Below are 22,955 nucleotides of genomic sequence, written 5' to 3' on the forward strand. Positions count from 1 at the left end.
TTACTACCACTGGGCTTCTATTTTAGCAAGAGGAAGTCGAATGACCAAGCAGGTGAGTGAGGCTGGCATGTACAGGAGGTGGGTGTGGCTGAAGCTGAGGAAGGTGGGAAGTGGGCTCTGGGCCGCTGCCTGAGGTCTGACTGTGCTGTCCTCCATGGTGAGGCAGCAGGATGTAGTGCCTGCTGTTGCTACCAGACTCACATGCTCCTTCTCTCTCCATTCCTCCCTCCAGGTTTGTAACCCTCTCACCAGTGACACCTCCCTAAAGTTCCATGAAGTCAGTTCACCACCTAGTGGACAGACACACATCACCACCTGCACTGTTTTGATTTTATTTTTTCCCCTCCTTCCTAGCAAAGTAAGAAATAGTTTCAGTGCCCTAGACCTTGGGGGCCATACGCCTCCTTCACAAGAGTCTCCAGAGAAACAGAAACAAGAGGATATATTCAGGTATATAAGAAGACATGGACTATGAGGTATGGGCTCATGCAGATGGAGGCTGGAAAGTCCCACAATTACACATGCAAGCTGGATTCCCCAGCAGAACAAGTGCTATTGTTCCTGCCCAAAGCTGAAGTCCAAAAAACAGGAACGCTGTTATCTAAGGGCTGCTCAGAGAGAAAGAGAGGGAACTTCCTCTGTTTATTTGTCCTGTTGACTCTTGGTGAGTTCAGTGATGCTCACTATTGTTTTAGGGGCAATCTTTTTTTTTCTTTTTTTGGTTTTTCGAGACAGGGTTTCTCTGTGTAGCTTTGGAACCTATCCTGGCACTCGCTCTGGAGACCAGGCTGGCCTCGAACTCACAGAGATCCACCTGCGTCTACCTCCCAAGTGCTGGGATTAAAGGCGTGTGCCACCAACACCCGGCTTTAGAGGCAATCATTTTTATTCAGTCCACTAACTCAAAAACTAAGCTCTTCAAGAAACTTCCTTGTGTATAACCAGAAATAAGGTTTTTACCAGCTTTCTGGGCTTCCCTTAGCCCCAGTCTGGTAAACACAAAAAGCTAGCTGTCACACCCACCATGATGAAAAAGGACCGGGGCTATAAAATGAGCCAGTGAGAGGAGGGACCAGACTAGCAGAGTTGCCAACCCAAGCATCCCCTAAAAGACCTTGGTGGGATACAGGAGGGAGAAAAGTAAGCATGCTGTGTAAGCCAGGTGCATCTGAGGGCTTGATGAGGCAAAGAATCGAGAAAAGCAACCTACAAGGCCAGTAGAGAGGGTGGATGACTGTGTGGAGGAGGCTGTAGTCGTGGTCACAATGACAGGTCACTACCCCTCACCATCTCAGGAAAGGCGTATGGGCTCCTAGTATAGAAATACATGGTGAAGGTGGCCACCTACAGCACCAAGCAGGCACAATGTGTCCATCTACCTTGACAGTTCCCAGGGACTCATTAGTCCAGAACAAATTTTCTTTCACAGGAACATGTGTTCCTGTCATAGAAGGGTGTGGCCAGACATGCTGGCAGAGTAGGAAGGACACTTAGATCCACATGGGAGCCACATGGGTGCCATCTGCCATGCTTCCAGCAATTGCAGTGGGACTTCTCCTTTTTATTTCAAGTTCATTTTACTATGTAAGGCTGCTGGGAGTCTCCTCCTTCTCTAACAAGTCCTCCTATGCTCATCTTGGCCCGGGACATGTCTTGGATCTGTAGTATGTGCTGATAGAGGTTGAGGCAGAGGGTCAGTGTGGAGTCTCTGGGTCAGTCAGGCCCTTCCCTTGGGACTGATTACTACCTCCTATTGTTTAGTTTTTTAAAAAATCTGTGAACTGTATATTTAAGACCAGTTTAGGGTCACAGCTAAGCTGAATATAAAGTATAGAAAATGTCCATGTATGCCTGACCCTCTAACTATCTCTCCCACTCAGTGTCAACAGCCACAACTAGCTACATCAGCCCCTCATTGTCACCCAAAGACCACAGAGTCCTGTAGGTGTCACTTCTAATGTTTTGTTGTTGTTTGTTTTGTTTTTGTTTTTTGAGACAAGCTGTCTTGGAACTCTCTATGTAGATCAGGCTGGCCTCCAACTCACAGAAATCTGCCTGTCTCCATCCACTGAGTGCTGGATGTGTGTGCACCACTACACCTGACTTTATATATGTGGGTTTGTCTGTATGTGTGTTGTATGTATGTGTGTGTACATGCTTGCACATGTAGACACCAGGGGTCAACATCAGCTGTCTTCTTCAGGCACCACCTCCCTTATTTTGATGCAGGGTCTCTCACTAACCCTGAAGCATGCTATTTAGACTAGGCTATTTGACCCCCAAGGCCTTGGGATCCACTTGCATCTGTCTCCTGCAGCCAGCTCTGAGGTTACAGACATACACACCACTCCTGGCTCTTTCTTGGGACCAATTCAGCTCCTCGTGCTTGCTCAGCAAGCTCTTTACCCATGGAGTCATCTCCCCAGACTTTAGTATTGTCCCTTCTGTGGGTTTTGTCACCTGTATGCATCTGCCCCATTACAATACCATACAAAGGAGTTACACAGCCCCAAAGCTCCACTTTGTTCTTATTCATCAGCCCTGGCCCCACTTCTAGCTTGCATGATCTCACTCTCCTGGGATGCCCTCTACTGGAATCATCTCAGGGTGGCTTCTTCCCAACAGATTCTCCCAGCTGCATGCAGTTAAGCTTCCCCTGTCTTTTGTCTTTCCATGGCTTGACAGCTCAATCTGTCTTAGCACTGAACAAACTTTCACTGTATGACTACACTACAGTTGGTTTACTCATTAACTATTGAAGGACATCTTTGTTACTTCTAATTTGGGGCAAATATGCATCAAGTATGAGTTTTATGCTCAAAATTGATTTTAAGTTCTGCTTCCCAAGGCTAGCCTCAAAGTTGCTTACATTAAAGCTGCCCTCAAACACCTGGTCCTCCTGTCTTCACTTTTTTGGTTTGGGGATTACAGGTATGCAACATAAAGAATAAAAAAAGCAGCACTTGGGAGGTAGAGGCCACCCTGGTCTACAAAGAGAGTTCCAGGACAGACAGGGCTACACAGAGAAACCCTGTCTCAAGTGTGTGTGTGTGTGTGTGTGTGTGTATACATTCTTTATGGGTTATTGCTTAGAGTATTACTTTAAGGGCTAAGAGAGGGCTTAGCAGTTGAGAGCACTTGTTAGTCTTGCAGAGGACCCAGCTTCAGTTCCCAGCACCAAAAATGAATGTCTACTACTGTAGTTCCAGAGGGTCTGATGCCCCCACAGGCACTGCATGCATGTGGTACAGACATGGATGTAGACAAAACACCTATACACACAAAATAAAAATAATTTCTAAGACACTACTTTAAGTACTTTTACTGATGAGAAAACTGTTTGATGAATGTTTACTTCCAGCCTCTAAAAACATCAATAGGGACAGGGCTGTTTACCTCCTGACCATTAAGCCAGCTAGGACTGCAAGGCCTAGACTACCTGATGCAAACCTAGCAACTGCATTGAGAGCCAGCTTGCAGGTCCTGGAGGCACACAGACGAGTTCCTCCCCTCTGGCTTCTGTAGTTGTGTACCTTTGCGGGAAAGTGCTTCTCTGAGCTTGTGCTCTCCCCACTCTCAAAAAACCAGCCACACACTGACTGCAGCATCATGGGAAGTCGGTAAAGCATATATAGAACAATAGTACTTTGGTGACTCTCCTGAAAGCAGGACATGACCTGACAAATCCCCACCCTAGTCCCTGATACAGAGACTAGTGTCTTGAAACCTCTGTTTGCTTTGATCCACTTTCTTCTGTGGCAAAAAAAAAAAAAAAAAAAAAAAAAAAAAAAAAAACACTGACCAAAAGCAACATGGATGAAGAAAGACATAATGTGGCTTACACTCCCAGAATTCTAAATTCTTTTTAGGTTTTTTGAGACAGGGTTTCTCTGTGTAGTCCTGGATGTTCTAGAACTCACTTTATAGACCAGGCTGGCCTCAAACTCACAAAGATCCACCTACCTCAGCCTCCCGAGTGCTGGGATTAAAGGCATGTGCCACTACCACCTGGTTAGAATTCTAAATTATTGAAACATTTAAATGCCATATTCTGTAGGTCTTTGAAGTGTCTGAAGATGACCTGTCTATGCAGAGTGCATTTCTGTGCATCTAGAGAACCTAACCTAAGTATGACAAACATGGGTGACTATTAACCTGTAATTCTCAGTAGCCTATATAGCTTAAATACTAAAGCTTCACATTATAAAAATAAACTATCTTCAAACTTGTGTACAGCATGAGGACAATGATCTCAAAATTGTAACAATATATAAAATATCTTAATCAGAGGTAGAAATATATATTGCAATACGACAAAAATATCCTTAATTGGTATAAATATACAAAGTATCTTAAGCACAAGTAGAACTTAGATAGGAACTTGAAGCAGAAATCACAGAAGAAAACTGCTTGCTTGCTCAATCACAGGCTCATACTTAGCAAACCTTGTTATAAAACTCATGGCCACCTTCCCACATCAATCAACAAGACAATCCCCCACAGACATGCCCACAGGCCAAAAAAACAATTCCCCCACAGACATGCCCACAAGCCAATCATATTGGGCAATCTCTCAAATGACTCTAGACAGTTAAAAACTAGCTACAACATCATCTTTCTCAATTCCAGTTTTTATACTGAGGGAAGAGCAATAATTAACAGGACAAAATGGTTGGAGAGTGGGGAGTCTGGATCGTGGAGCAGTGGAGGAAGATGGAGGTGTGCACACAGTCTGTCTGGGACCCAGAACACGTCCCTGAGCTCCGCACCAGGGGTCTAAGCTAACGGAGCCTGAGCTTCAACCTGGGGTTCCTTCAGACTTGCGTCTCCTTCAGACTTCACATCCTGATCCAATGAGTTGTTGGAGAGAATATGATAGATATTGCAAGATAGACAGACTATCACACGTTCATGGAACCTAAGCAGTTGCATGAGAAAAAGTGCACCTGCCTACTCCCACTGTGTGCCCGCCTGCTCCCTCTGTGTGCCCGCCTGCTCCCTCTTCCTCCCCACAATACCCATGATGCTTGCACAGGAAGCAGTGCCTATGGAATATGGTGAGAATCTATCCGTCTGAAAACTCAGTTACACACCTATCCCTAAACCTGGATCAGGCCAGCTTTTCTTTAATGCTATTGTAGAAAGTAAGTCTTCAGTGACAAATGCCATTGAGAATCTGACCAAGGGGATCATATGGTTAAGAGAGAAGGTTCTGGAACCCAATATCCTGGCTTCTAACGTGTCAGCTACCTTTCCTCTTCTTGAGCGATTTCAGGCTGGTCACTAAACAGCTCTGAGCCTCAATGTCCTCATTTGTCAAATGGGGATCCTAACATTACCTGTCTCTTGACATGAGGAGGCTGTAACTACCTTCAGCACACTGCATGACTAGTGGTGAAGGCAATGACGGTGGACGAGGAAGATGAGACCAGGAGACTGGCAAATTCCTTACCAAGTATGCCTAGCTTACTTGACCTAGCAAATAGAAAGCTGTCACCAGACAAAGGTTGAACCCTTTTTTAATTTAAACTGAAAGAAAAATGCATGTGTTCATGTTTACTACATTTGATCTTTGCTGGGTTTTGGCAGGGCCCCCGCACTGAGGCAACTGCTTTGCAAAGTTCTAAATAAAACAGGAAGGCCGCTCCCCTGGCTCTGTTCCACCTACATCTTGATGGAAGCACCAGAGGGCCCATGAGTCCAGCCCAGCTGGGCCCCAGACACTGGACGCAGTGGGCAGACCTCCCAGCTTCACTCTCCCAAGGCCAGGCTGGGTGCCCTGGAAAGGCCAGCCCCTCCGATGTGCACTTGCAGCAGACAGACACTGGTGACTTGCTTGGCATTTGAGCTCCTTTCATGCTTTTGCTAGGCTGGAGGTTGGGGGGCATGGTGTGCCTACCTGGGAGCTATCTGTGTGGCTAAATGAGGCTCCAAAGAGAGGCCAGATCCATATATGCCACAAGGCGACCTGTACAGGATCTCCAGATATGTACAAAAGCTGTTGTGCAAACACCAATGATGTGAGGGAAGCACTATGGTATGGGAACTCTCAAGTCTTGTGGGCATTCACATATTAGCAGTGTCCAAGCTTCAAATGGCCATTCCTTCCCTGGTTTCTTGGAACGAGGTGATAATTACAGTGAGGAGACTGAGGTGGGTATGGGATGGAATCTGGCCCTGCCTCTTTCCAGCTCTTTTTGCTTCTGTTTCCCCTCAAGATAAATGTATACTTGGTATATGTCACCGTTCACTCTACACGCACTCGGTAGGGACCACAGATTAGTGATGGTGGATCTGGTTATGAAGAGGACACTCATGGGTCTGTGCCACCTGCAACATTTACTGCAACATTCCCTGCCTATTCAGACAGCAGGACTGTTATCAGTTAGTTTAAATTATCAACTTGACACAGTCTAGAAAAAGCACCTGGGAAAAAATGTCTGAACGAGGAATTGTCAAGATTGGGCTAGCCTGTAGGCATGTCTGTGTGGGGTGACCTTGACTGTATTGATTGGCATGAGACATCCCAGCCCATCATGGGTGGCATCATTCCCTGGGTTTGGGTTCTGGATTGCATGAGAGTGGAGAAAGTGAACTGAGCAGTAGCATTTATGCAGCCCTCTCTACTCGTGTGTGTGTGTGTGTGTGTGTGTGTGTGTGTGTGTGTGTGTGTGTGTGTCTGTGTGTGTGTGTGTGTGTGTGTGTGTGTGTGTGTGTGTGTTTCAACACAGGGTTTTTCTATGTAACAGCCCTCGCTGTCCTGGGAACTTGCTCTGTAGACCAGGCTGGTCTCAAACTCAGAGATCTGCCTGCCAATGCCTCCTGAGTGCTGGGATTAATGCCATGCGCCACCACACCTGGCTCCCTCTCTACTCTTGACTGTGGATGTGACTGGCTGCTTCAGTCTATTAATAACTATTAATCACCAGCTCCTATATCTGACCTAAAATTCTTTTGGCTACCAGGAACAATCTTTAAAAATATGTTAATTAACTAATCAATTAGTATACCACTAACTTCCATCAACCTAAAATCTAAGAATGTCATCAATAGTATCTGAGGTCAACAGCAGAGATCCACTGTAGTCTATCCATCCATCCAACCCCAACCACACACACACACACACACACACACACACACACACACACACACACACACACACAATGTCTTTGCAACATTGATTTCTGACCTCTTTTTGTGACCATTCAGAACTCAGATAAACCTCCCAAGCTACGGTCACCCATATTTGCCTCAGAAGAAACTATCATTTACTCCTTTTGGAGCAAGAGCTCAGTTTTACAGACAAGCTTGTCCACAGATATGGATTCTGTTGGCCTGCACAAGGCCTGTGGCTCTGTTTTGGGAAAGGCTGATGGACCTAGTCCTACTTGGGCTCAGAAAGGATGTCCCAAAGTAAACTTCAGAACAGAACTCTGGTCCCTATGACCTCCCCTGACCCATAGCTTCCTGCATCTCTGAAAGCCTTTCACTTTGTTTCTCTCCCCAAGGATGGTCAAAGTTTTCTTCTCAATTTCTTGAAAGTTCCTTAATTTGAATAAGAACACTGAAGGGAACTCCACCCAGGACTACAATAGCCAAACTGAGAAAATTAACCAGGAAAAGACTGGACAGAGAGTAGAGTCCACTCCATACCCAACAGCACTTTTCATCTGCTCCTCTTAAGCAGACAGCCTGGGAGACCTCATCCACGTGATGCACAAGGGCAGTGCTGTGGGCTCCAGGCAAGGGGCCACCTGAGCACTGGTCTACTTCTGGAGGCAGAGATGGTGGTAAGACAGGAGGGTCTGCTGTGCAAAGGGCATAGAACAGTATGCTTTGGGTCAGAATGTTAGAGAAATAAGAGCCTGTTAGAAGATACAGACATGGAAACAACAACAAGGACTTATCCTTGAAGGAACAAAGGTGAGCTGGGAAGGTAGCAGAGGCTGCATCAGATAAAAACCTCTGGGTGCTGGGGAGATGCTAAGACCTGTTTCTGAGGGCCTAAAGGCCCAACAGTGTTCATTTATGTTCCCAAAAGCCCGTGCCAAAGAGACCTGAACTACCATCGCACCTAGTCTGCTCCTTGCTTCTATACATGCCCACAAAACCACATACACTATCTACTAGTGACAAGCAGGGTGGCCTTGGGCAAGCTACTTTTTGCTGATTGTCATTTCTATACCTCTAAAACAAGGAAGCAGCAGCTCCTATTTCTAGATATTTGGGGGGGGGAGCTAACGAGGATGTGTGCATTGCCTGCACTGTGCTTGGCACAGACATCCTTGGCCTTGGCTTGGGTATTTCCCACCCGTTGTTCTAGATGTACTCTGTTGAGTCCCCAGACAAATCCATTTCCTTTCACCATCTTCAGTTTTTCGGTGTGAGTGGCATGAACCTTACTTTCTTAGGTTAAGGTAACAATTGACTTCCATCCACCGCCAGCCATCAGCACTTCCACTACCCTGTTGCCATCCCTTAGTCCCTAGGCCTTCCAGGGAATACCGTCCCAACGCATTTAAGGGTGAACCTGAACGTTCTCCTCCCCCTTAAGAAACAGAATATGCAGCACATGCTAAGATCCTAAGCATTGTTTGGCTCTGCCCTGGCATGCCTACATCATCGAAGTAGACAGCAGAAGGCTGGACCAGAATGCAAGGACATCAAAGACCCTCCTTTCTGACTTTCCACAGCCTCTCCAAGTACAAAACTGGACCTTGCTGGAGAGAGAAAACTCAGTCTGGACAAAGAACCCTCTCTCCAGTGCCAGTACCATTTTGTTGATGCTGCTGATTACTTGACTTTTGGCAACACCTCCCACACACACAATGTATTCTCCTCATGGGTACCTGGGTATGTGTACAATCCAAAGCAAAGCCATGCAACCATTTTTGTGAGTCCCACTGTCCAGATTCTTGTAAAGCTTTCTCAGAAAGAAAGGAACCCTGCAGCTGTGGAGGCTATACCTGTGGGAAGGCAGCCTGAGGGAGCCCTGTTCTAAATTCCAGAGGATGGAAGTCTTGCTCTGATTTTGGACCCAGGTTAAGTGAGTTTGCAGTAGCTTGTGCATTCTACAGACTTAGACCAGGACACAAGAGTGTCTAAACTGGCTGTCTTTCAGGAGACCTGATTGACTAGAGAGAAGACGGCTTGCATCTGTCCTGTCTTGCTCTGGCTGTCTTCCACACTTGACCCACAACAGGACAGATGCAAGGCCTTTTGGCACAGAGCAGAGGCCCAGGGAAATCATTGTTGACTGATTGCATGATGTATGAGACCAACAGACTCTCCTTAGTTTGGCAAGCTCCAGATAAAAGTAAAACTGTCCATTCAGTGAGCCAAGGTGGCCAAACAGGGTTGTAAAACATCAGCAAACCCCAAGAGGAGATTTTGATATAACTCACAGGGCTGAAAGCTCAGCCTTGCATGCCCAGTGTGGCTGAATGAGGAGCCCACTGACATCAAGGCCCATTTCAAAAGGACTGCAGCCTGATGGTAAAAGAAACACACAGACCAACATCCAAGTATGAAGAAGTACTTTAATAGCTGAAACTCAAAGTCATTGTGCTCCTGGTTCCAGGATTCCTAAGAGGCATCTTTGGCCATCTCAGAAGCCAGGGTCACCCACCTATGGTCTCAGGGCATCAACTTCCTCTGGGCGCCGAGTTGGAGGAAAGTGTAAACACGTCCAAGACCATGACTGTGAGGACCTTCCTCTTATCTATGCATCCAATCAACTGCATTAGTTGGACAACTTGGGCTAAGGGAAGAGACAAATGTTGACTGTTTAAGCAGGAAGAGCCCAAGCTTGTAAGAAAAAGCGCGCTGCATACATAGCATACAGAGGGTGGGGCCTCCGCCCATGCACCTGCAACATTGCATTTGTTTTACCCGCAGACTATCAAAAAGGATTCTGTCGGCAGGGGTGTTCCCTGAACAAGCAAAATGTCAGACAAAAGTCCTGGATGTCCTGTGTCACCAGCTCAGAGTTCTCATGTGTCATCCACTGGAGAATTTTGAGGAAAACATGAAGTCAGGTTCCTGCCTCTGCCTATGGGTCGATTTCTTCAGGAATAACTGTAAGCATAATGTCTTCATTGCCCCTGCGGACAACCATGTTCAGGGTGTTTTCCTTTTTAATGACATCACTGACATCATTAGCAGTGACCACTGACTGTCCATTGATGCTGATGATGACATCATTTTCTTTGAGCCCTCCGCTGAAACACAAAGAGAAACATACTGGTAACATTTCCATTCTTCCCAGTCATCAAGAAAGGCACAGTTAGAATCCAAAAGCCCAGAACACAGGGGAAATGGTGCTGGACTCAAGCAGAAATGACTTCACCTGGAGTCGATGGTATTTCCTGTCCAGACTTTTTTTTTTTTAGGCCAAATCAATAATGTTCATTGAATAAGTGTCTATGACATTTGTATGAACTATGATCAGTTTCCTTAGAGGGGACATGGAAACACCAGGTACTATGACCACAGCCAATTTGCTCATAAATAGCATTGTAATTCAGAAGTGACCCCTCCAGGAATGCTGGATGCCTCTACTCAGAGAGGCTCCTTTGTGTTGTGGCTGGATCTTCAGCTCATTAGTGATAGGGTCACTGTGCTACCCCAGTCCTCCTTGTCCTAACCTAAGTCTACAGACTTGTTTCACAAAGGGCCAGATGGGAAACAGCTCAGGCTTCACAGAGTATTTGGTCTCTGTGTCTTAGCTATCGAATTCTGCTGCAGCAGCATAAAAATTGCTCCAGACAAGATGTCATCTTGTCTGGGGACACGGCTGTGGTCCAATAAAACATGTGTGCACATTTGCATTTCAGAGAATTTACAGTATCACAAAACAGTGTCATTTGGATTTTTTTCCAACATGAAAAAAATGTAAAAACTATTTTCTCTCAGCTCACACATCGTTGTCGACAGACAAAGAGGCATCAGGCCAGGACTGGCCTCAGGGCCTCATCTCTGCAGCTGCAGTCCACATTGATTTCTAGATGTTGTAGGAGTTCAGGTAACAAGCCTAACCTTTGGCTGAACTGCTTCTTTCACTATTTTGATGTCATTTGGATTGTTTTTCTATAGGTGCTGATGGGTATGACTTCACTAGTCACAAACGTAACTAGAGAAAGCTCTGGGGAGGATGAATCCTGCTCCATGAAATATTTCCTATAGCCAGGCTTCCCAGCAACTCCCAGCAAGCCCACCAGTTGAGTGCCCTTCCTATATGGATGACCCCAGCGATGACCCAAGGCAAGAAAGCCCCTTCTATAGACAAGCCCTGAGTCCAACACAGTCAGAAGCCCTGGCTGTTAGGAAACGGAGGGCTGGCATGGTCATCTGAGCCAACACATGAACACTGCTTCCTAATCCACAAGCCATAGGATTGTAGGAAAGGGGAAAGACTTCTCACTCACGCTTCTGCCGGAGTGTCGGGAATTACTTCAATGATATACGCTCCAGAGAGTACGTCTGGGAAGTCTCGGTGGCGGTCCTTCAACTCTTTGGCCTTGCTGCTTAGGAGACAAAGCCGCCATGTTAATATCAAGCACCCACAGCTTTCCTGTGCCAACACTCGGCTCTCACCAAATTCCCTTCTTATTCTCAACTTCAAGACTTTACTTGATCATGACACATACATACACAGGCTTTGGCACAGCACAGCACACATGCGGAGGTCCAAGGACAACCTCAGTCATTGCCTTACACTTTGTTTGGGACGGTGTCTCTTCTTTGCTGCTGCATACACCGGGCTAGCTGGCCTGTGATGGACAGTCTCCTGTTTACCTCCAATATTGGTATAAATAGCACCAGAACTAGAGACACATACTTCCCTACCCAGCTTTACACAGGTCCTGGGGATTTGATCGTAGGTCCTCATACTACCATAGCAAGCACTTTACCCACTGAGCCATATCCCCAGCCCCCAATTCTCCTTTAAAATGGCCTGCCTACTAGCATCAACAGTTGCTATTTAATAGCAGGAAACTAGTTTAACCATCAGCACAAAACAGCTGTTGCTACAGCTGCTTGTCATTACCAATGCTGAGCTATACCTGACGATACAGTAGGCACACCCACACTGTTAACCTCATCCTGAAAGAGAGTAAGCTGAGAAGCACAGGAGCTTGGGGAAACAACCCAGAAAGATGACCCTAGCTTCCTTCACCCACGCTTCCATCTCTTCTGTTACCCAAGACAACCAGTGTGATGATTTTCAGTCTCAGCAAGCTGCCCTATCCTTGGCAACACTAGGAAAACTACCATTGTTCATAACCTATATGGAGTGTCCTAATATTTTGACAACTGGGTAAAACAGTACTATCAATATACATTGGCTCTACAGTGACTCAGACATGCTGGTCAATTTGGTTTCCTTTATTTCATGCAGATTCCCCCAACCTCCTCTAGCATGCCATGAGCTTGGCAACCCCAGGCAGCAACTTTCACACTCAGGAAAACAAGTCCATCCGTCATCAGTAACCCGAGGCAGGGCCTGCCCGGGCATTCCTGCAGCCACACCCCACGCTGCAGCGTGCAGGGGAGGCGGGTGCTCCAGGCTGGGGCGGGCGCTGGGGCACTCCTGGAATGTGATTTTCAACAGAACAAGTGGTGAGAGGCAGGCACGAGAGTGTGCAGGAGTGCGCCAGCCATCTGCTGTTCAGGCCTGCCTTCGGGGAGGAGGGCAGAGTTTTCCAGGTGGTCAGAATGCAAAAACAAGAGGCCCAAGCCCAACAGTCCCTCCCCTTCCCCAGTGAGACTTACTTTTAAGCAGAAACTGAAGTATCTGAAGGAAATAGTTTCCCTTCAAGAATGCCCTTGAAGCCTTGCAATGGCCAGGTTTATATAAATACAGAGTAGACATTCATATTTATATAATTATGTGTCCTGTTTACCCACCTAGATGTGAGCGACATCATTCGGATACCAATATACTTCTTCTTGGTGACAGCTTTCCCTGGTGTGACAACAAAGGGACAAAAGGTCAGCCCAGATGGTGGGAGTATTGGGACACGGGAGCCAGAGTTCCAATGTTCCAGTTTGTAGCATGAGCCAGAGGGGGGCACCCAAAGACTGTGATTCAGTCCTGGCCTGGGTTCCCATCTCTCACTTCAGAAACTATCAAAAACTCAGGCATGACTCTTTCTTCCTAACCCCTATGGGTATCTGGACTGAGACCCCCTTTGTTCAGTCTCCCACCACTACCACCCTGGTAAAATGTATTGGCTCTGGACCCTTGAGAGGACTGGCCTTAGGGACTGTCATCTTCCCCTTTCCCAAGTCCCCAGGGGCCAGCTAGGCCTCAGGACTGAACCTGCAAAGGTCCCCAGGATACCTGGACCTGGTTACCTTTGGCCTGTCGGTCATGGGACTCTGTCAGGAATTTCTTTATCTTGTCCGATGGAATTGCAAAGGAGATGCCTGCTGTCACCTTCAGTGTGTTAATTCCAATCACCTCGCCATCCTGAAAAGCAAGCATGGCTCACTAAACAACCCAGGAGGCAGGCACAGGCTGGAAGGGAGCAGAGAATCCATGACAGAAAGTCTTTCAAAGGCGTTGCCAGCTATGGCGCCTCACACCCGTAATCCCAGCACTCAAGAGCAGCTGAGATAGGATCTCTGTGAGATCCTGGCCCGCCTGGGCTCTGGTTTGGGACCTAGTTTCCAAAACCAAGAGTGAGAGGAGGATGCTATCTTCACTGGTCATCGCATACTCTACCCCACAGATGCGTACAATTAAAACAATTAATAAAAAGGAAAAAAAAAAAGAAGCGTGGGCTGAGAAGATGACAAGGTGGTTAAAGTGCTTACCATGCAAATGAGAGGACTGGGAGTTGGGATTCCCCAGAACCCATGTATATGCTGGGTGTGTGTGGTGGCTTGCCAGTAATTCCAGCCTCAGAGGCAGAGGCGGAATCCCAAGGGAAAGCTGACTAGTGTGACTGGCTGTAGTACCTAGCTGTGGGTTCAACTGAGAGACCCCACCTCACTGAGTAAAAGGAAAAGTGAATGAGAAAGATCCTTCATCAACCCTGAGCTTCAGGCACAAACACACATGTGCACAGGCAACACGTCCCCATCCACCCACACTTGTGGCCATACATGCAAATGCTCATATATATAGACACATAGCAGGGAGAGTATTTTGGCTATGTGTGAAAATCAGGAGGGTTAGAAGGAGGAGGCCTGGGGATAGTGAGGGGAGAGACAGTAGGGTACTGTGTAGTACCAGACACAGTTGGATTTGGAAGGATAGACACAAGATCTAAGTAGGAGCTTAATCTTTGTGTCGTTGCATGAACAGATGATCTCAAAATCCACAACACTTGCTCTTTTCACAGGAAGAATGCTTCCATAATCTCTGAGTTGCTCTCCTTTTCCAATGGTAGATACCGAGTTGAGCCTGGACCCCAGGATCTACTCCCAACAGCTGCCCCAGGGTAAGTATGGTGGGGACAAGTAAGGATATGGCTCTTCCCTGAGAAGTTTCTGGTGGAAAAAAAAAAAAAAAAAAAAAAAAAAAGACCCTAGGAACGTTCAGCACACAGTGCTCCTAGTGTACTTTGCACATATCAGTTCCTGACACCAAGGGACCCAGCAGGAGGTATCGTTGGGTGGCCTTGATTTTATACTCTCTTAAACAACTCCCAAGCTCTGGCATTCTGTCGCCTTCAATTTTATGCTGAGGTATTAAAGACTAGGTTAAGTGAGAGCTCTGTGAGCAAACAGATGTCTCCCCGTCATGCCCACAGGCATTCAGGGAGGGTTCTGGCATGGAGGCAAGCCAGGCCAGCTCATCCCCACTCAGCCGTCCTCGAGGCTGCAGGCACCTTTTCCACAGATGGCAGCACTGCAGGGACCTTCAGTCCCCTTTCTGCCTAGAACTTCATGGCATCCACCTGTGGCCTGAAACACAAGTGTGTCCTCTGGCCTTACTGCTTCCTGAAAGGGCTGCTGGGGTGAGGTGCGAAGATGCAGTACACTCACACAGTAGAAAGTTAATTATGTCATGTGCTCTGACAAGCTCATGTCCAAAGAGAAAGCAAAGGAAGTAGCATGCCCACAGATGAAACAAACACAGCATAGGTACTGAAAGGCCTTACCAGGTTTACTAAGGGGCCTCCAGAGTTTCCATACTGAAACAAAACCAAGAGGAAAAGGTCAGATCTGTTTCACGTCACCATCTAACCAATGTCCCTGCCCAAAACATTTCAAAGCACTGTGCTGAAGCAGCTGGCAGCGCTCTTCCCAAGATTTGTCTCTGCTCACCTAATTTCGGCTTAGAAGAAGGATCTTTACCATTTTCAAAAAGCCTGGGATATGCCATAGTGGGATCATTTACCTCCAGGCCCACTGTGAGCACCTAATCTGCTTTGACTTCCTCAATGAGACTGGCTACCCACTTGCTTCAGGACCACATAGTTCAACTCTGTTTTAACCCCAAGTGGGACACCACCATCACCACCACCACCCATACACAACCGGGTAGGACTATACTCCATGTGGTTTATTCTAGTTCCAAGAATTCATGCAGAATACAAGAAAGTTTGGGAATACTAGCTAGCTTCCTCTGGTAAAAACTTGCCGCCACCCCAGCAGGTAGAGGGAGTGAAGGACTCACATTGATGATGGCATCTGTCTGAATATAGTCCATATCAGAGTTTCGGAGCCCCAGCTCTTTGCCACCTCGTTGAGTAGTGCTGACAATCCCGGTGGTGACCGTATTTTGAAGAGAAAAAGGGCTTCCGATGGCTACCACAAACTCTCCCGGCCGCAGCTCTGAGGAACGACCAAGCAGCAGGACTGGCAGCTTTCCCTGCAAGCACAAAGACAGTCATTGCTGCATTGCTGCTTAGCAAACTGGATAATGCAAATACAGAGGGCAAATACAGTCCTGGCCCCTAGGGGCTGAGCTTGGTGCTAAACTAGGTACCAAGCCCCTACTGTAATCCACACTCCACAGGCAATTGGGGAGTCAACGAAACAAGACACTCACAGCAAGGGAAATGAGAAGAAGTGATAGATCATTTCTGGGTCTCACATCTTGAAGCTATCCATGCAGCTGGACAGAGGACAAAGGGAGACAACCTAAGCTTAAGATGGGCTTAGAGATCAAAGTCCTAGATAGGGATTCTGAGCACCAGTCATCTGCGGCACAGGCTGAGGTCAGGCTGCCAAACTGAAATTCTGCCTGAGCTTACAAGCATGAACTCCTCATCTGAGAAGTGGGAATAAGACAGTCCACCAGTCTCACTGGTATCTTGTGAGAACCCAATGATAGGAGCCTGACCAGCTCTCTGGAAACAGCCCGCTTGGCCGCTGTATCAGCTGAGCATCAGCTATTTACCAGTATTCAAGTCCCTGAAAATTGAATGAAGGGTTCCAGCAACTGTGCTGAGACAAGCTAGTGTATGTCACCTTTCCAGACACAGTTCCACCCTGTCTTTGACCCTTTCACTTTAAGGTCACCTGAGGTCAGAGCCTATGGCATTCCCTAAACAGACCCACTCAGCATCCAATGGCACGTAGCAAGATCAGCGCGACGTGTTTACCCTGGGTGGGCGCCAACAGTCCCTGCCAGCAAGCTCTGCCAAGAATGACCTCAGCAATCACGGCAGGGTGAGGCAGAGTCTGGCTGCTGATGTGTGCTCGGCCACACTGAAGGAGGCCCACCAGGACAGCACCATTCCTTTGGGGCCCAGGTCTGGCTGAAAGTTCTGTCTTGCCGGCTTCAGGGATAACTGGGAAGGGCAGGCAAGAAGGGTGGCCGGGAATCTGGACTTCGAGGAGGCAGAGCTACACAGATAGAGTCAAGCTTAACTTGGGACAGTGGGCCCAGCTACACAGTGGGGACTACACCAGGTATGGGGTAAGATCCACTGTGAGAATCAGTCAGCATTTGGCTGGTGCCATGCCCCAGCCACTGCCTCTGCCAGATGCAGGACCCTTAGACAGCAGGGACCTAATGACAATTCTGTTTAGCACTTCTGTTCCAAAGTCTGAGCTTAGGCCCAGAGGATGCTGGGAAAGAGACAAATGTTTTGGGGGAAGCTGTGTGGACAGATGGTAGAGACTTCTACAATGGAAGGAGATCAAGGTCTCTACATTATAGAGCACTCAGAGGACATGCCAGGCTCAAGATGAATGGACTCATCCACTGTCACCGAGGACAAGGGGAACACCAATGATGAGGCTCCATAGGAATGCCCATGTGACCACCCTGTCACACCTGCCCACAGTGTGGGACTGTGGGCAGTCCCAATGATCATGTCTCTTTAAATGTATGTTCTAAATCATGAAGGTGACTGTAAACAGAATAGTAAACAGGCAGATACATAATGGCAGGGTAAGGAGAGGGGTATCATAGTTCAAATGATCAAACCTTTCCCTACCAGATGACCAAGTTCTTACAGGGTACGCTGATGACTTGGGACATAACACCCTAGCACACCATTTTACAGATATGGAAACTGAGGCTCAGGATGGAGGCGCTTCTCTCAGCCATGAAAAGTCTGGCTAAGCTGGAGAACCGGCTTCCATTCCCATAAGGCAGTAATTCTAATTGCTGGGCTCCAATTATAGGCAGAAATCCCTACAAGGGGGAGTGAGGTGGTGCCAAGATGGCGGCCAGGCCAGTCTCCTTGAGGAGATTTACGGCTCCATGAGGTCAAGCTGCCTTAAGGGGCCCTTTTGGCCCTTGCTCCCTGCAGGTGCTGGCTGGTTGGCTGTGAGCCTCAGGCTCCTTAGCCTTATTCACATCCAAACGGGGCTGTTCTCAGCCACATCCTCACCCAGGCCTGTCTGCTCAGTAGCTGTGCCTTTGCTGGCCAAATTCCTGCTCAGTAATTGAGCTTTTAATTCTATCCCTGTCTAGACAGCCACACTCATGGGGGGACAGAGGAGATGAAATGTACATGGCTGAAGGCACAGCCGGGCTACGGCCTTGACCTACAGGCACTCCGCCACACTTCAGGGTCCCTGTTCTGTGTCCACAGGCTGCTTCCCATGTGTCCACATCAAAGCTGTCTCCAAGCTCCTGGCTGCAGACGCTCTGTCTAGGGTTCCCTTTGAAGCAGCCCCAGGCGCAGGCCATCCAAGAGACTAGCTCCTCTCCTGACAGACACTACACACACACACACACACACACACACACACACACACACACACACGTACCCACGCACCCACCCACGCACGCACGCACACCCCATCCCACATCTCAACGCTCCCCTAAAATGTAAACAGGACAAATATCAACAAAGGCTGAGGAGAAGAAAGAGATCCATTGCTGCCTTGGCCTCACTGCTGGGGAGGCACGAACATGCAACTTGTGGGAATAATAAAGTCATGAGATGGAAAAACAGAGCTCCGAGGCTCCATATCATGAAGCCAAGAAGGAGCCCTCAGCCTCTAACAGGAGGAGGGTCAGCAGCTTACAGAGGGCCAAAACTCAAGTCCTTCTAGGATGAGGGACATTGTACAAGTGAATCTCTCACAATGAGTTCTCACCAGGCTGAAGAAAAACAGTAGCCTAAGAGGCCAGCAGAAGGGAAGGGTATGAAGCAGGAGATGTATAACCGCCATATCTTCAGGGCACTTCCTGATGCTAAGTGGTATCCTCAGAGTCAGTAAGAAAGAGGAAAGGGACCTTTCCTCTTTCTTGACCAGGGAAAGAGAAGAATTCCTGGGGGCTGGGAAAATGATCCAGGCAGGCAGCCGAATGACCTGAGTTCCACTCCTAGAAACCTCCTAGAAAGCCACATGTGTGGTGCCACACATCTGTAATCCCAGCACTCCTACTTTGAGATGGGAGACAGAAACAGGAGATGCAGCTCATGGACCAGTTAGCCTGGATAATCAGGTATATGCAGGGCGGTGGCAGAAGCAAGAGGGATCTTCAACAAGGTGGAAGACAAGAACTGACACCATAAAGTTGTCCTCTAATCTCCATGTACACACCTGCATACATATGCACAGGCACGTGTACATGTGCATGTATACACACACACACACACACACACACCCCAATAATAATAAAAAAAAGACCCCATAATGCCCTGAGTAGGTGGAGAATGAGCTCAAGGGAGTGTCAGTGGCTCTGGACATAGACTTCAAACTTACCATGTCCACACAAATTATCAGTACTAGCCATTGACTGGATGCTAATGGTAGGACAAGGGCTTAGTCCACAGCATGGATTTAGAAGGCTCCTCCTAGCTAGGTAAATTATAGCCATCACACAAACAGGCCTACGAGCTTTGCTTTCAGGACACATTGCCCACCTGAGAGGGAATAGTCTCAACAAATTGTCTTCCCAGTGCCTAGCATAAGACTTCAAGGACCAATGTATCCAGTCCAGCTCTCCAGTCTTCCTGTCTGATGGGCAGAACATAGATGAGCCACCAGGGCCCAAGAGTAAAGGGGAATGGAGTCCATCCCCTTGTTGTAGGCAACTGGGCACAGAATCATCTACAATGCCTAGCACAGAGCAACACTGCAAAAATCTGTGCCTGTCTCACATGCAAGGAAGAGAAAGCTGGATCCAAAATGGACACAGCCATGTGTCTGAAACCAGGATTGTACCAGGTCTGAGAATAAGGAGAAGCATTTTGTGAGGTGAGCTAGGAGTGTGCTTGTCCACTGTGCCCAGGCTTTGAAAGCTGAAGGACAACGTTGAGAATCAGGAGCATTCTCTTCTCTACTCCATCAACGTCAGCGAACTCATGGTCAAAGACAGCCACCACCACTCCAAACATCACACAAAGACAAGAAGATGCCTCATAGCAACATGACAGAGAGGGCCAGTAAGATAGTTCATAGGGAAAAAGCAACTGCCACCAAGCCTGATAACTTGAGTTCTATCCCTGGGAAAGGTCCACAAGATCTGGACTGTGTGACGTGTCTCAGCTGAGTCTAGACGCAAGTAACTGAGTAGAGCCTGACCACAGTAGACAAGCTCACTGTTGAGCTTCCTCCTGCTTTGTTGCACAGGAATTGTTAACAATAAGCACTCTGCAGGACACACAGGACAGGCTTGCACTCACTGGACTGGGGGTATGTGTATGTGAGTTCAACACTCCCTCCCTCATGACTAAGCCTTGGTGGCAGATATACTCCAAGTATTCTCACTCACCCACCAGCCAAGCATGAAGATACTCAGGGTACAATACCAACCAGCAAGGAAAGAACTAATCTGAGCACAGAGGGAGGGGACAAGAGCCAGTGTAACAGAAAAGGCAATGACAGAGAAGTCAAAGAACCATAACATAAGCCAGGAGGTGATGGCACACGCCTTTAGTACCAGCACTCGGGAGGCAGAGGCAGGCAGATCTCTGTGAGTTTGAGGCCAGCCTGGTCTACAGAGGGAGTTCTAAGACAGCCAAGATTATACAGAGAAACACTGTCTCAAAAACACAAAACAACAACAAAAGAACCACCTAAGAGAATATAGTGGTAGGGGGCTGGAGAGATGGCTCAGAGGTTAAGAGCACTGACTGCTCTTCCAGGGGTCCTGAGTTCAATTCCCAGCAACCACATTGAGGCTCACAACCATCTGTAATGAGATCTGGTGCCCTCTTCTGGCCAATAGGCATACATGCAGACAGAACACTGTACACATAATAAATAAATAAATAAATAAATATTGGAGAGAGACAGAGAGAGGAGAGAGAGAGAGAGAGAGAGAGAGAGAGAGAGAGAGAGAATATAGTGGTAGTCTTACCTAGCATTAGCATGTGCAAGATCTTATGTTCTATCCCCAGCACAAGGTAATTTTTAAAAACAACAATTAGATGGACTAGCCAACACAAGCAGAGCTAGTGGTTCTCATGCCAAGGGCTGCCCTTGCTTGTTATCTCACAGTATCTTCTGGCGAGTCTGTCTTATCCTCAGCCAAGCCCTGGTAAGCTTGGCTTTGGCTTCAAGGCACATGTGCTGTAGGTTTCATTAGTGAACAGAGGATGAACCCTAACTGCCAGAACTCCTCATGGCAGAAAAGCTGAGTCTGTGCTAAGTGACATTCCATGGTGACTGCTGCTCATCTAGGGCTCATGGTCCAGTATCTAGAGCTTGATAATCCAAATCAAACATGTTGGTGCTAAAGATAAAATTAGGCTAACATGTTTACATGCACACAAGCTTCCCAGTGGATTCCATGTCCACAGGAGAAGCAGACATCTGGGTTTGGGCTGAGTCCTGTATTTTTAAATCTTATTTTATTTATTGTTATTGTATGTATGTGCCATGTATGTTGGTCAGAAGACAACTTTGTGGAGTCAGTTCTCTCCTTCCCCCTTTATATGGGCTCTGAGATCACACTCAGGTCATCAGGCTTGTGCGGCAAGCATCTTCATCCACTAAGCCATCTCTCTAGCTCTGGGTCCTATATTAACTCAGTCTGTTGCTTGATTGATTACCTCCTCCAAAAATAAGGGAGCTGTGTCTAGTCAGCTGAGATAAGGAGGGCTCTTTCCAGATGTGGTTGCTGCTGAAAATTCCATTAGCAACAGTTAAGTGGGGGAAAACCGGGAAGGTAATGGGGACCTTAAATTGCAAACAATTCCCAATGAGATCTCAAGATCCTTGCCTACTCCTGAAGCATCCAGAGGAGAGACGTCTGGAAATCATGAGGTGGTGGTGTAACCAGTCATCCTCCCGCAAGGACAGCAAAAAGCCAGACCCATCCACTAGTTCAGCAGCTGCTACCAACTCAGGCACTCACCTCACTCCCTGAAGCCTGAAGTGGAAAGCAATAAAATGAACCAATGAAGCCGAAATGAAGGAAAAGTTGCCAACTTTTTTTTTTTTAAAGCCAGCCTAATGAGCCAATTCAATCACTTCTTTCTCTCCTTGGAGAAGTACAACAGGTTCCTCACTTGCAAAAATATTTTTGTTGCTGAGTCTGCAGTTTTACTGTGTTTGCCAGCTGCCCGACACACTCCTGTTTAGGGCTGGGGCTTGCAGGCTGGGCCTCTTGTTGGCTGAAGTTTTCTTCAAAGGCTAACGTTGCAGCCACTGGCTGCAACTCAACTGAGTGATTCAACATGCCTTCTGGAAACAGTTATGTCAACCTTTCATTTTCTTTAAAACTATGCAGTAGGGGAATTGTGCATTCCCCACACCCAGAAGAGGAAAGCAGAAGAGGCTAGGAAGTCGGGGGAAGGGAGATGTACCATCTAAGAACTTGCCTGAAGGCTAGTGTTCCAGACTGGGTGAGGAGAGACACAACACGTGACTAGTAAGGGTGATAGAACCATGGACTGAGGACCAGGTAAGCCAAAGCTTTGCTGAGGGCCACGCATAGCATCTGCAGGGCAATGCGAAATAAAACGCAATCCCTTCTCCAGTTCTTTGCTTTTCTCTACATACTCTCCCCGTATCTTAATGGTTTGTATTTGCTTTGGTCCTTGAAGAACAAATAAATTCCTAGATTGGCAAGTGCAGACACCCAATCAGCCTTATAACCCAGCACTCTGCCACACAGCTATGTAACCTGCACACTGCACCTACTGGGGTAGAGAAGTAAAGCCTGGCATCTCTCCACTCCAAAGCCCAACCCATAGATGATGGGTGACTTCACGGGCATTACCACCTCTATGCTTATATGTTGGGTACCCAGATCAGAGTAGCTTTCTTTGCCCAGTGACCCACAGAACATACTATTAGTCTGTCACTCCAAGCCCTGTATAACTCACTGCCCTAAGATCTGTGAAGTGTGACAGTAACCCAATGTCCATGCCTCTTCTAAGCATAGGATGTCTTCCAGGCATGACATATAGTTACGATGACTACACAGATAAATAAAAGGGGGACAGACAGGGTCAGAGGTCCCTGTAGGAGGGTAGTGGCAAGACCAGGAACTATCCTGAGGAGGAAGGATTACCTGAGCCAAGGCTCCAGGCCCACACAGCATAAACCATTGTACCACTGGGGATCTAAGACAAGACACA

At 47.4% G+C, this 22,955-nt stretch overlaps 1 protein-coding gene across 2 annotated transcripts in view; it reads right to left on the bottom strand.

Annotated features, from left to right (window-relative positions):
• Positions 1 to 9,519: 9,519 nt before the first annotated feature.
• The window catches only part of Htra1 (HtrA serine peptidase 1), a 48,103-nt gene continuing 34,667 nt past the window's right edge, over positions 9,520 to 22,955 (bottom strand). The window contains exons 4-9 of one of the 2 annotated variants that reach the window (XM_027404399.1): positions 15,632 to 15,826; positions 15,114 to 15,146; positions 13,360 to 13,474; positions 12,910 to 12,967; positions 11,427 to 11,522; positions 9,520 to 10,220 (exon numbers count right to left, since the gene is read on the bottom strand). In XM_027404399.1, coding sequence (XP_027260200.1) covers positions 10,052 to 10,220; positions 11,427 to 11,522; positions 12,910 to 12,967; positions 13,360 to 13,474; positions 15,114 to 15,146; positions 15,632 to 15,826 — 666 coding nt within the window. In that variant the 3' untranslated portion in view covers positions 9,520 to 10,051. The remainder of the gene's footprint in view (positions 10,221 to 11,426; positions 11,523 to 12,909; positions 12,968 to 13,359; positions 13,475 to 15,113; positions 15,147 to 15,631; positions 15,827 to 22,955) is intronic. The other variant, XM_027404400.2, reaches the window with a different exon arrangement.

This window comes from Cricetulus griseus, chromosome 3, assembly GCF_003668045.3.
Source record: "Cricetulus griseus strain 17A/GY chromosome 3, alternate assembly CriGri-PICRH-1.0, whole genome shotgun sequence".
Taxonomy (NCBI): Eukaryota; Metazoa; Chordata; class Mammalia; order Rodentia; family Cricetidae; genus Cricetulus; species Cricetulus griseus.